This window comes from Orbicella faveolata, unplaced genomic scaffold (assembly GCF_042242905.1).
Source record: "Orbicella faveolata isolate gen_17 unplaced genomic scaffold, um_ofav_v1 contig_15, whole genome shotgun sequence".
In the NCBI taxonomy this organism is placed as follows: domain Eukaryota; kingdom Metazoa; phylum Cnidaria; class Anthozoa; order Scleractinia; family Merulinidae; genus Orbicella; species Orbicella faveolata.
Window position 1 is genome coordinate 4,645,001 of NW_028301542.1, and position 14,146 is coordinate 4,659,146.

General features: G+C 39.7%; 2 protein-coding genes across 2 annotated transcripts in view; both read right to left on the reverse strand.

Moving 5' to 3' along the window:
• LOC110063442 (uncharacterized) overlaps positions 1 to 5,733 on the reverse strand; it is a 22,104-nt gene extending 16,371 nt beyond the window's left edge. The window contains exons 1-5 of the mRNA XM_089288063.1: positions 5,649 to 5,733; positions 4,427 to 4,583; positions 3,358 to 3,539; positions 2,232 to 2,283; positions 1,218 to 1,759 (exon numbers count right to left, since the gene is read on the reverse strand). Of these exons, the coding sequence (XP_089144189.1) occupies positions 1,218 to 1,759; positions 2,232 to 2,283; positions 3,358 to 3,539; positions 4,427 to 4,583; positions 5,649 to 5,733 (1,018 nt within the window). The remainder of the gene's footprint in view (positions 1 to 1,217; positions 1,760 to 2,231; positions 2,284 to 3,357; positions 3,540 to 4,426; positions 4,584 to 5,648) is intronic.
• A 337-nt stretch (positions 5,734 to 6,070) lies between these two features.
• Positions 6,071 to 13,228, reverse strand: LOC110063440 (blastula protease 10-like). Its single transcript, XM_020770424.2, has 5 exons — positions 12,059 to 13,228; positions 8,722 to 8,755; positions 8,388 to 8,594; positions 8,018 to 8,171; positions 6,071 to 6,266 (listed from the first exon to the last, which is right to left on the reverse strand). Exons 1-5 carry the CDS (start codon positions 12,083 to 12,085, stop codon positions 6,071 to 6,073), a joined length of 618 nt encoding a protein of 205 aa, XP_020626083.2. The 5' UTR covers positions 12,086 to 13,228.
• Between the last annotated feature and the right edge of the window lie 918 nt (positions 13,229 to 14,146).

Below are 14,146 nucleotides of genomic sequence, written 5' to 3' on the forward strand. Positions count from 1 at the left end.
ATTTACAACAGAATATTTTGGACTTTGGGTCCGTAAATCAGTTTTTGAAAAGCAAAGTTCCTTGCCGTAATTATTATTATTAATGAACCAACCGCCATCACCGTTAAGCTAGTTTTTATCAAAATTTCCGCCAAGGCCTAGGTCTCAGCAAATTTTGATGCATTACCACTCTTGTGAGACGCCATATATGACGTCATTATTAATATTGTGGTATCACCCTGAGTGAATGATATCTGCAGTAAATTTGCTAGTGCAACCCATGGATTACTTAGTACCATATTTAAAGTCACACTACAGTGTGATAGTACCTCCAACGGTCTTGAAATTCGATATCTTGCTCTCGCTCAAATTAATTTGCTCATATCCAATTTGTGAGGAAATTGCTACATCATACTGTTTGCCACAGTTGAGATGGAGCATATAACTGGTTGCGTTTCTGTTCATAGTAACTGGGTGCCACTCGCTTTTTATCCCGTGTGGCATCACTTCACTGTGTTAAACGCTGTACCCATCAATCGGGCACGCCCCTTCCGAGGGAGGTTCCTATACTACCCCAAAGATTCCCCCGTTACTATCTTCGTTGTGTTCACAATAACAGGAATGCCTTTAACAGTAATTACAGAAAAATCTCCGGTCAGACCGTCAAAGGTACTCCTGCCTGAAATCTAAGGTTTAAGATCTTTTGATAATGAGCCACTACGCGCACGAATATAAAGCCCTGGGCTATATCAAGATTTAGGTTTTTCAAGAACAAAATAACTTATCATTATAGGGCCCTCCTATATAAAGCTTTTTTCGTGTTTCATATCATTGTGGTTTGAGAATATTTGACGCCCTGAGTGGCTAGCCGGTACGTAATCTAAATTTTCTCAGAAGGAAACCTCGTTCTTAAAGCAAAACTACTTCAATGTATGATAAACCAACAGAAAAATCCTCTTAAACAAAAACCCTGAACGTATTCATTGCCGTAACCCCCTGACATGGGCTCGCACGGGAAAGAGAGAGACAGAGAGAGAGAGTTCGGCCAAAACAACGTGGCGACGTGCAGTAGAAAGGGAGAGCTCCAGAGCAGGGTGGCAGTGGAGTGAGGTGCGTGCCTCAGCGCAAGACAAGAGTCCATGGAGAGTGAATGTGGGGGCACTATGCGTCACTCTGGCGCAAAGGGTTAGGTGAAGGGTTGCAGTAACTAATAGAATGGGTAGTAACGTAAAGCTCACCCCTTAGTTTATTGATTTGATCCAGCGTCAATGCCGTACCAAAGACATAAAGATCCATTACAGATCCATGGAACTGATGATCATCCGTATGACCGTCGTTACCAATCTGGTACAGTTTCCCAGTGGGTTGAAAGAATGGGGCTCCTGGGATGTATGATCTGTGCCCTGCGTCTTGACCGTTAGCATAGATAAACACAGTATCTCTCGTGTGATCCCATGTGACAGCCACGTGGGTCCACGTGTCCAAACTAACTTTGGTACTCTCTAAGGACCACCATACTTCACCCCCGTTTTGGTGGCGATGAAATATGATCTTCTGGTCTTTAACGCTTAAAAGAAACTGCCATGGAAAATACCAGTCGCCGTAAATCGCTGCCAACCCTTCGGGAACCCATGCTGTTTGTTTAATCCAACAGGCAATGGTGAAACTCCGATCGTTAAGATTAATTATCGGTGTACTGGCGAAAGAATTTGTTTGGTTGAAAAAAGCGGCCTTACTGCCCGGGATTCTTCCCTCAGCGAAGAGTGGCAAGCTATCAAAGCTGTAGGAAAAAAGAGAGAGAAAACACTTGTTTATCCTCGGTAACTGTTTTAGTCAAGTCCTACTGGGGTTTAGCAAGCAAATATTAGATACAATTATTTCAAATTAAGCGTTGTTTTTGGCGTCCGTCCGTCTCTGGAGACAATGGAACTCTGCGCCATGATTCAGTTTGTAGTTGAGTTACAGCGCCTGCTGTGACTGTGCAGGCTAATTCTAGATCGACAGGCTCTGTTCCAGTTGTTGCAGGTGAAAGACACGCCTAGCTGAGGGCAGGGAATTCAACAAGATTAAAATCCCAACTGACAGGAGGTGAGCCAGTTACCAATTTATACACGCCTAGCCCAGGAGTTGTACTTGGTATTACCATGAAAAACCTCCAGCAAGTGGCCAGAAGTTACTGGACTTGAACTCCATGAATTACGGATTTCAAGTCCGGCGCCCTGACCAGTTAGCGGAAGAAAATCATCACCAACCTTACAAGCTTGTCTTGACCGTCCAGCAGCCAATGGCCAAGGACTTCCATATCTGAAACACAAAACCAAAATAACTGTTTCTATTGCTTCTATATTGTTAACTTACAGGGACAATTCTCAGGACGGGGTGTAACCGATGGCCGCAGAGACTCTATTGCATAAAAACACTATTGCATTAAAACCCTGAAGGGCACAATATTGGGCATACTTATTTAACTTTTAAATATGTGGAGCCTGAGCTACTCATCAATACTTTTTTAACATGATACTTTTTTATACTTGGTTTACAATATTATGAGATGTAGGGTGTACATGTATTTTCGTTTTGTACCACAGGGTACCCAGACAAACTGTTTGTGTGATGTGAACATTTACATTTTTGTAGAAAATGTATGGGATTTACAGAACACTTTGCCGAATTGCATAAAATCACGAAAATATGAACAAATACTTGCTCAATAAAAGTAAATATATCTTATATATGGTGTACTGTCGTTCATTGGCTCAAAATTGCCAATTTCAGCAGGTTTGAAGGATTCAGTTTACGTTCGAAGTTTACCATACATATAATAATAAAACGGTGGAAAGTCCAAAGGCTCAAAACTGGAACATCTCCTGGCCGAGGTGATTTTCGGCATGAAATCCTATCGCTCTGCTTCCAAACTAAACAGCGGAAAGAGGAAAGTTCCGTGAATGTTCCTATATCATTCAATCGAAAATTCATCCAAACGGCACACTACTAGCCTTCAAACAAAACCCAGGACCGAAAATTTCCAAACCGTCAGAATGCGTAGCGACAAAACGTTGTGCCGGAGCGAAATCGCTATTCCCTGGCCTCTGTCTGATTGGATACAGTGAAACAATGGCCGTTAAAAATTCCTTCCCGTGGATAGGGTGGCAAAGGCAAAACCAATACTCACTAGCATAGGCAGTGATGTCAATAGCGCAACACAACCCAGGGACCCTCAGGCAGTTACGGCGAAAGGCGATGCAATTTTACAAAGTGTTCTGTAAATCCCATACATTTGCTATAAAAATGTAAATGTGCACAGCACACAAACAGTTTGTCTGGGTTCCCTGTGTTTGTACTTTGGTCCTCGTGGAACTTTAAAACAAGGATACTCACTCAACGAAATCCCGAATTGAGCCAGAAAACCTCGCTTTGTGATAGAAGAGTCTGACGTAAATGTGATGTACAACAGCTGAGTTTTTTTTCCTTCAACAGTGACATTAAATCTTGCCTTAGAACCACTGAGCCGGTCTGTTATTTCATGTCCTAAGCTGTCGGTTAACTCAACAGTGTCGTAGCTGCAAGAAAACATGGCACTGGGTTATTGACGTATAAATTAGGTGTGACCCTGACTTCACATCATGCCATGTGTGACATCACGTTTCATCATGTCACATTATACCATGTGTGACATCATATCACATCCTGCCATGTGTGACATCATGTCACATCATGTCATATGTGACAACACGTCACATCATGTCACATCATGCTATGTGTGACACACACTACATCATGTCATACCATGTCATGTGTGACATTACGTCACATCATGTTTTGTGTGGCATCATGTCATATCATGTCATTTGTGACATTACGTCGCATCATGCCATGTGTGACATTTCCTCACATCATGTCATGCATGATATCACGTCACTTCATACGTTTTTTGAACGAATAGCAGATTTTCACTTTGTCGTCATTTGACTACAACTACCACAATTCCTTTCGTTTTTTCTTTGTTATTAAAATTTAGAACTTAGTTTACTCTAATACGTTTATTGTTTTTATATGTTAATTTATAACTATATTTGATATTCAATTTCACTTGTTTTTTTCGTTTTTTGTAGTAATATATGTCTTGCCAGTTGTTTGTTCGTGTCGGTGACCAACTCGAAAGCTTAAGCTTCTTTCGTCACTGACTACATATTATCTTCAGTTGATTTAAGCTTTCCATTTTTCTTTATTTCCATTTCTGTAATTCCCTTGTTAATGTAGTAATTTAGTCAGTATAAGATTTGTAAAAATTGCCAATAATGCAAATCTGAATCTGAAACTTGAACTAAAAACCATAGTGTCAAACGTGAGAAAACGCGCCTAGCAGAGCAAAACTGATTACTTGCAAACAGTAAATAAATACTGTTTTAAACTAAATTTCTTAATTCTAATTATGACGAGGGCTTACCTTTGCTCTGTCTCGAACGCCAGAAATGCAATTGTAACAAAGCCATCAGTGGGAATATTCAAAGTCCATACGCAAGTCAGATCGACAGAGTAAGACTGTGAAGGATATCCAGGAGTGGAGAATGATCCTGAAGACCCGTTCAACATTCCGCCACATTCTGAAAAAAATATTGTTAAATGTATGTTTGCCTCGTTAATTGATGGTTAAATTTTTTACCGCTTTCATTCTGGAATTTTTCAGTTAGAAGAGTCAAGAGACCAACTGAAAAATTGATCTAAATATGTCATGTGAGGGTTGTGCTCCAAGAATATTGGCTTAAGGTCTTAATTGCAACGGGTTCCGTGCAGCAGAAATGAACAAGGGACAATATGAGAAAAAAAAACTTTTACTCTAATCTTAAACATTCGGCACTGCTTGAAGGTTGAACTTATCCTCAGTTCACACATGACCGAAAATATTTTCAGTCATGGCGCTTAACATTAATTAAGGAGGGTGCGATTGGATGTCGACTCGTAAAGGCACCTCTGGCTCCCTTTGTGGTTCTACTCATCCCCCAACTACGGCCCTATCCCCCACTCGGGCGCAAGGAACTAAGCATCCCCCAACTCACAGAAACCAGGAGAAAAAGAGAAATTACATCAGACGATAATGCCCGGGGAGTACTCCCTTACATGGGCTGTATGGGTATGTGCGGCCCCAAAGGGTATGATTTTTAGCCGTTTTGGTCAGAAATAGAGTATAGATTTTGGCCATTTTGGTCATACATAAGGTATGGTTTTGTATCCTAGTCTTGAACTGGGTATGTTTCTTTTTTACAGAACCTACTTTTTCATCATTATCGATAAGACCATCAACAAAAGCCCTTCACAATGTCTTTAACATCGGTCCAAATTAAAGAGCTAATTATAAGGCAGGTCTGAAACAGGGTATTGATTTAAGGGTAAGGTATTAAATAGGGTATCGAATTTTTGGTCAGGCCTTAAATAGGGTAAGGGAGCCGAACACCACCATCCATTTTCTCTGGGAATACTAGGCGATAATGACGATGATCTAATCTAAATCTAAAGACTGTCCTAATTCTTTAAGTTGAGATGTGAAGGTGACGGGACCGAGAGCTGAAGGTCGCTGACCAGCACTGAAATCAATCATCCGGAGCTGGAAACCTTGCTTGCTTGACGAAGAAAATAATGGATATCTAAGAGTCAACAGATGGTTAGCTTACCAGTGAGGGGTGGCTGGGTGGTAACGGGTGGTTGTGTCACCTCGCGTGTCACAGGCACTGATGAATTACAGTAACAGAAAAACATATATTTAATGTACAGATTTTGAATTGAGTTACTAATTAATCGATTTCTCGAAGATTTCCTGCCACTTTCCGTAAAAATGGTATTATTACAGAATTATCAGCCTCAGCCTTCGGCTTAAAACACTTTTCCTTGAGTTTGATCATTGTGGATATCACTAAAACGTCATCCAGTAATTGTTTATCGAGTTTTGCAAGTTCTAATTTACCTGTAGCCTAACTTGACTTATTATCATTATGTTAACTTGGTAATCTTTTACCTTTTTTATAGCATGGCGTTACAAAATCGATTAAGTGTGTTTTCATTTTCTACTTTGGCGTTCTTAAAATTGTATAAGAAATTACTCACGTGCATTAATCGTAATGTTGTATTCAGCCAGGAAACCTCGCTCTGTCACAGAAGAATCTGAAGTGAATTTGATGTACAATAACTGAGTTGTTCTGCCTTCAACAGTGACATTAAATCGCGCCTTAGAACCACTGAGCCGGTCTGTTACTCCCTGTCCTAAGCTGTCGGCTAACTCAACAAAGTCGTAGCTGCAAGAAAACATGGTACTGGGTTATTGACGTATAAATTAGGTGTGAGACTGACTTCACATCATGCCATGTGTGACATCACGTTTCATCATGTCACATTATACAATGTGTGACATCACATCACATCCTACCATGTGTGGCATTATCGGTTAACTCATCGGTCGGTTAACTCGACAATGTCGAAGCTCCAAGAAAACGTGGTACTGGGTTATTGACGTGTAAATTAAGTCTGACCTCGAGCCATGTGTCACATTATGTCGTGCATAACTTACACTTTTGCAACTAAGGGACCGGTCAACTGGTAATAAGCGCGGGAAAACTTGTAACTGGTACTAAGCGCGGGAAAACTTGTAACTGGTACTAAGCGCGGGAAAACTTGCAACTGGTACTAAGCGCGGGAAAAACTTCTAACTGGTACTAAGCGTGGGAAAAACTTCTAACTGGTCCTAAGCATGGGGAAAACTTGTAACTGGTACTAAGCGTGGGAAAAACTTGTAACTGGTACTAAGCGTGGGAAAAACTTGTAACTGGTACTAAGCGTGGGAAAAACTTGTAACTGGTACTAAACGCAGGAAAACTTCTAACTGGTACTAAGCATGGGGAAAACTTGTAACTGGTACTAGGAGAGGGAAAACTTGTAACTGGTACTAAACGCAGGAAAACTTCTAACTGGTACTAAGCATGGGGAAAACTTGTAACTGGTACTAGGAGAGGGAAAACTTGTAACTGGTACTAAGTGCGGGAAAACTTGTAACTGGTACTAAGCGCGGGAAAACTTGTAACTGGTTCGAAGGGCAGGAAAACGTTTTAACTAGTACCAAGCGCGGGAAAAACTAGTAAGGGCAGGAAAAGCATATCTATACAACGTACAAAGGCAAGAAGGCTAAGACTTTCTACTGGTACTGACAGAAATTATCGCATACGAATCATTACACACAGGAGTCCTGTCACACGAAATGTAAATAATTTTTTTACGATAACAAATTTGTTAAACACCAATAAGAATTGATTCAGAGAAAAACCATGTAACCAAGTCAAACTAGAAAACGCGCTTAGCAAATTAAGATTGATTATGGCTTTATAAAGAAGTACTAATTCTCAGAGCGAATATTTTTAATGAGCTGCCCACCGACATAACGAAGGCCGAAGTCATACAGACTTTCTGCCGCCGTGCAAAAGGGTTTTTATTATCGTAATAGTTCTTAGTGGTTTCTATTAGTATTTCAGTATTGTAATTAGATTTTTAACGTAGTTTCTGTATTTAAAGTATAGTTATAAAGTTTTAATATGTGTACATAAATTTCTTTTTTTAACCCGATGTTATTTATACAGGGCCCCTACAGATACCAGCCTTTGAGCTGAACGGGCTACCCTGTTTAGATAAAGTTTTGTTCTACTCTACTTTACTTTATTTTACTCTAGTCTACTCCACGCCACGCCACGCCACGCCACGCCACGCCACGCCACGCCACGCCACGCCACGCCACGCCACGCCACGCCACGCCACGCCGCGCCACGCCGCGCCACGCCACGCCGCGCCACGCCACGCCGCGCCACGCCACGCCGCGCCACGCCACGCCGCGCCACGCCACTCCTCTCCTCTCCACTCCACTCCACTCCACTCCCCTCCGCTCTACGCTACGCTACTCTACTCTACTCTACTCTACTCTACTTTACTTTACTTCACTTTACTTTGCTAACATGCTGTTTTAAATTAATTCTTATCAGATCCAATTATGACTAAGACTTACTTCGACTCTGTTTCGAACTCTAGAAAATCAAGTCTGAGGGAACCGTTGACAGGAATATGTAATGTCCATGTACAGTCCAAGTCATCAAAATAAGACGAAGGATATCCAGGAGTCGAGAATGATCCCGAAGACCCGTTCAAAATCCCGCCACATTCTGAAAATAAAATATATCGTTGATTGATTCTTTGCTCCCAAAAGCTAAAATTCAAAGCTGTTTCTATTCTGGCATTTCTAAGTTAGAGACACCAACTCGTGTAAAATTTATCTTCCTGGCCAACTTAGCGGCGATTATCCGGTACTGAGACTTGACTGCACCGTGTGGTGGACAAAAGAGAATATTTAGCAGCTAAAAGATAACTGATCAGCTTACCGTTAATGGGCGGCTGAGTAGTCACGGGTGCCGTGGGAGTAGTCACGGGTGCCGTAGGAGTAGTCACGGGTGCCGTGGGAGTAGTCACGGGTGCCGTGGGAGTAGTCACGGATGCCGTGGGAGTAGTCACGGATGCCATGGGAATAGTCACGGGTGCCGTGGGAGTAGTCACGGGTGCCGTGGGAGTCGGCTGCGTTATAGCAGCACCTAGTAAAGAGGGAAAAGGTTTATTACATCGTCCTGAAGAGGCGACGTGTAATCATGATTTTAAATCGTCACTTGAATTTTGAGTACAATTTATTATAGCTTTACTTGGTAAAACGGACACACTCACCTGACATCAACACAACGAGTGAATTTATGCAAGCCTGTAGATAGAAAAACAAAATATTAGCAGAAATTTCCTATTTAAAAGAAACATAAACGATAGTACATTACGTTTCGGCGTCATCTCGTCGTTATTTAACAAATGCAAAATTTTAAGTCTGACGGTTTGAATGTATTTATTAGTTTAGGTGTGAAAGAGTCAAGGAAAACATCAGCTGATTAAACATTGTGGCACGAGCGGAGTCTGCTTGTCGTCCGCTTGTTCGTTCAAGCCTAGTCTCTTTTCCATAATTGTCTTGATAGCGAATAACGACAACATTTTGCAGAACTGGTATCGATATAGGTTTCCAAGCCAGGTGCGGTAGCTAAGGATATCTGCTTTCTGACCACCTTAGGGGCGTAGCCAGCTAGATTTTTCAAAGGGGGGGTCACACTGTGTCAAAGTGAGGGTACTCACCAGATTGTCATGTCATTTTTGCCGCCTGTTGTAGGTTGTTTACTTAAAAAGGCATACAAAAGGGGAGTCGCGGGCACCCCAGGGCCCCCCCTAGCTACGCCCCTGCAACTGAAGGGAGTTGTAGCCTTTTTAGCAGTTGTCCTAAATCAACTGGGCCAGCTGATGAAGGAAATATGTGAACAGAAGATCGTTTCAGGAAGAAAGCTTGTGCTATCGTTCTTTGATTTCATGAAAAAAAAAAAGCCTGAACATTGATAAAATCCAGATCCACGACGGCTATCAAATAAGGGCATAGAGTAAAGCTTAAAGGTTTGTTACAAAAAAACAAGATAAGATCTTCTACGGAAATGCTATCAAATCACCCCTTGCACTAGCACAAAGGGTCTTTGTTACCAGTCCCGTGAATTTGATTGTTTGCGCTCGTCTGGTTAGGTCAGTTAATCTCTAAAACGTAATCGGCTAAATATTTCCCTTCAAATTATCATTACAATGCGAGGTATTAGGAGAAATTGTCTTACTTCCCAGGCACTGATAAATGATTGAAATGTCTGAACTAGCACTATTAGGATCTATTAGAAATAAGCGGAGACAAGTAAGGAGAATTTGCGTGTTTGCGACTGTTGTTGAGCTGTTGAGTGACTTGGTTGTTATGTAGGATATGAAGGTTATTTCCGAACCCAGACTGAAACGATGGTAAGAAGATTGAACCTTGCAGCTCAGTTCAAAATCATGTTCACTCTCAATACTTATGACCGGACATTCTTTTTGAGTTCATTGTTGCGTCTCAAACTTTTCACTGCTGGCAGAACAACCTTGTACTTTTCTTTCCTTTGCTCCTTAGTTGCTTTTTTAGTTTCTCTTCGATGGAAAAGAAAATATTGTACATACCAAAACTAATAACACCAGCGAAATAGGCTATTTACGAAATCCGAGCCGAACGGACATTAATTACCGTATTCGATACGTTTAAAGTTCTAATTTTGCGGAATGGATTTTTAGTTCAGGCCAGATTAATTTTCCAGTTAAGGTTGTTCCATAGCGTAATCATTTATGGCGTTGCGCGCGCAAGTGTTATGTTTTGAATGCTGTTTTGCATTTTTTTTACACCCAGTCCCCTCAAACTTACTACATGTAATAAGCAATGATTAAATAGTGTTTTACCATCATCTCTGTTAAAATTTTTGGTTTTAGTCTTGAATTATAAATGCCCCCAAAAATGCGTTTTTACCTTTTTTTTATGGCTTTATTTGTGATTTTCTTAAATTTCTTTCGGTGAAATCTTCCAAAATTTTCACGGCACATCGCATCCTGCGGGATATGAATTTTAAACACAAAAGAGTAGGGTTTGTACAGGCAGTTTTTTTCAATTTTTGCAAATTTGTGTCTTTTACCGCTGCGAAAAAAAAATGGTCTTAAAGATGAAAACAGGCTCCAACTAAAGTTAAATTTTACTACCAGTCTGCCAAATTTACGGAATTTCACCGAAGGAAACTCGGGAACATTCACTGTCAGTTTTGCTTTTTGTGTTCATGTTGACGTCGTAAAATATTGAAAAACACCGACGTTTAGCTTCGAGCGCGCGCAGGTTATACTTAAGCTTTCGTCCTCAGCGCGCGTGCGATCGTTAAACTATAGGGAGCCACCTTAAGCTTTTATGAAAAAAGGGTTAATTGCCGGAACTCTAACCAAATAATTCGGTATGCAATGCATAGGTAATATCGACTGAAAGCTACTTTGGCTGTAAATGTGCTAATTATTTCGTAAGGCTCTTATTAAAGTTTATCGATCTCGCTCGAATTCCTTGTGAGTCCTTTTGTACACTGGAGCTGATAAGAACGAATTGGAACGAAAGAAACGTTGCAATAAATAACACAGGAGAAACATATTTAGCACAATGGTTAAATCGCATTATTTATTTACGTTTTTGAAACCTTCCCTCAGAAGGATTCCTTAATTCATTCATGCAGCTGATTATCCTAAACTGATTGCTAGTTTCGATAAGGCGCGAAAAACCGTGTTAAGTTTCACGACATTTTTAACTCAGAAGTAGCCAAAACTAATGGGCCTTAGGGTAATATTAATGACCCCAGATCAAAATAATTAACCTTCTAACCGTTTTGAGGATTACATTTTCATTCACCAAACTTAACGTTTCATTAAACATGAATGTGTTCTAAGTATTAGTTTTTTCATATGGAGCTGACATCCCGGCATATTTTGTCGTTGTTGATTATGGTGTCGTTACCCATGCGATTTCTCCATCGTACTTTTCATTATTAAGCTAAACCAATTCAAGATTCTGCAGCTAGTGAAAGCTTTTAGGGACTCTTGCTTCGATAAGCAGATGAAAGCTGATTGTGAAGTCGGTTGTTATGAATGCCGTCTTATATAACTAGCAAAATTAAATATGATATTTGCAGCATCTATGCACAATACTGACATTTGTAGATGTTTCTAAAAAGGCTACAAATTTCGAAAAATTCACACTGTTGCTGGAGTGCAGTGCTATACACCCCTCAATCAATTATTTTAAAATACAAACAAAATAAAATAAAAATATATTAAAATATTTCGAGAAGAAGCCACATCAGCTGGTTTTCATTTCCGTCCTCTGTCCTGGAATTGGAATTTGGGGTATTGGTTTTTGTGGAGTGAGGAAAACCGGAGAACCCGGAGAAAAACCCTCGGAGCAAGGCGAGAAACAATTACAAACTCAACTCACATATGGCACTGGGCCGTTTTAAAAGAACGCTAAAAAGAATTATGAACACTTAGGTTATAAAGAAAATTCACTACTCCACAGTATTAGGCATAATAGAGATATAAGAACGCTGACGCATTTTTGTAAAGTATGTTTAGTCTGTTATAGATTCATTCCCTCACTCACCATCAATGTTACCCCTGCAGCCTTCATCGTTGATTCCGTGCGCAGTGTCTGGGTCAAGTAACTGCTGAGAACATACAAACCATCTAACTGATGTGTTTACGTTACTGAAGGGAAGTTAAAAGACATTGGCCTTGAGTCTTATTTCCATTTTTCGTGATACTTACCTGTCATGAGAACAAATTGCTAATTAGCTTTTAGTTAAAATTCAGGAAGATGTTAATGGCCTCGACATTATCCGTCTATTTAGTTTAGTTGTGCATTAGCTGTTAAAAAGTCGCTTCACTAGAAAAATTGTATTTTGAAAATTATGTTATTATGAAAGAGCATTATTTTAAATTTATGAACTTTCATCTGTTGCCGAGTTTCAGCTAGTCCAGGTTTACATTGTAAGTTCACAATAAGCTACTATATAGCAGGTGATAGTTCAGGCTTGTAAATTTTAACGATGATTAAACCTTGTTGTGCATCAGGAAAGTTTATTGAAACAATACCAACGATTTCTCAGTCCTTTTTGAATGAGATTCTGATGTCAAAAAATACAGCACACGACAAATCTACATCCGCTGCTTCCTCCTTCATTTAACCGAAAGTTGCTTACCCAACGTTATGTAAAAACTACCACTAAATGCTAGCGCTGAGGGAGAAACTCTTAGATGGTTAAAAAAAACGTTAGCTGAATTCACGAAATTGTGTTGCAAGCCGAGAAGAAACATTTGTTGTTTGAAAATGGATGTGTTAAACAGTTTAGAAGGAAAAAGAGACGATCCGGTTGAGTTAGGTTACAAGTTTTATTCGCCTTATGAAAGAATTGAAAAACGAAAGAAGGAACAAAAGCTAAAAGAGCATTTCACCCACAAGCAACGCGAATGCTAAGTAGCATTGTGTTTGCCATCGCGCCGTTTGCAGCTGGTGATAAGAGAGCCATTTTAAACCCGAGGTTGAAAAGTTCATGAAAAAGTTTATTTTGTAAATGCAACCGTGATTTAACCGCAAGAAACGACATAACTGGTGATAAATTGTACTGAAGCTAGAATGCATTGATGAACAGCTGCAATTTCCAGTTTTTTTGCTTTAATGTTAATTAAACGGGCGCAATATTTCGTGGCAACATATTCCTTCATTGTTGCTCATGTTTGGCCAAATCCTGTAGCACCATTCAATATATTCCAACAGAATGGTTAAATATTAAACCAAGTTGAGCGCGAACAATATTTCAAAATGCTGTGTTGAACTATTTCGTGCTTTTAGCCAAGTTGTAATATATTCCAAAACAAGTGCAATTTTTGGAAAATTTTTTGTGCGTGTGTGACGATAAAAACTATCGTAGCTTGCGCCAAATTTCACCAAATAGTTCTTCCCTCCTTGCGCAAACTGTGTAAACAGCGTAACAGAACAATACACACTCTTTCTTTTTTATAAGAATATGTTTTATAAGAATATGGAGGCTGAAATTTGGAAATTTTAAGAAAATTTTAAGAATAAACCCGAAGCTAAGATTTTGAAAAGAAGTTCTGCGCGTGATATCAGGCTTTGATGCCTGCAGGCTGGCTCCAAAATTACTTTAACACCATCCAAACACCAAACAGAAATATCATTCGCCATAAGAATATTCACAAGAATATTTTCAGCCTAAAATCGGCAAATCGGCAGAAAAATAAGAAATTCGACCTCGGCCGAAAAAACAATATTCTTGTGGAAAAAAGAGCCGATTTATGTACATGAGCAGAATTTAAAAAGACCTCTTGGTGTTCAAGTCGATTTCCATTTAATCACTCATTTATATTTATCTGTCATACCATAAACAAATAACTCAGTAATTATTAGTCCCCTCTATAATTTAATGCTCTGATACGATTGACTGACATTTCAATTTATGCATTCATCCAGTTTATTACAGTCTTTTTATTTTACAAATGAAAAGAAATTGCTGCATTTTTTTATGGACCATTCAAAGTTCCCTACATTTTTCATTGAGGAAAATGACATTTTTTTAATGGGCTGGTCGCGACAAAATAAAGCACATTTATAGCTCGCGGCAAAAGCCCCACGGGTTTTGTTTCATCCTAGTTGAGAAATTCAAAGAGACTT

Coding starts and splice junctions, on each gene's coding strand:
- LOC110063440 (XM_020770424.2), bottom strand. CDS start 12,085: ATGAAGGCTGCAGGGGTAACATTGATG. Junction 8,756..12,058: donor CTGCAGGGGTAACATTGATG/GTGAGTGAGGGA, acceptor TTCTATCTACAG/GCTTGCATAAATTCACTCGT. Junction 8,595..8,721: donor ACTCGTTGTGTTGATGTCAG/GTGAGTGTGTCC, acceptor CCTCTTTACTAG/GTGCTGCTATAACGCAGCCG.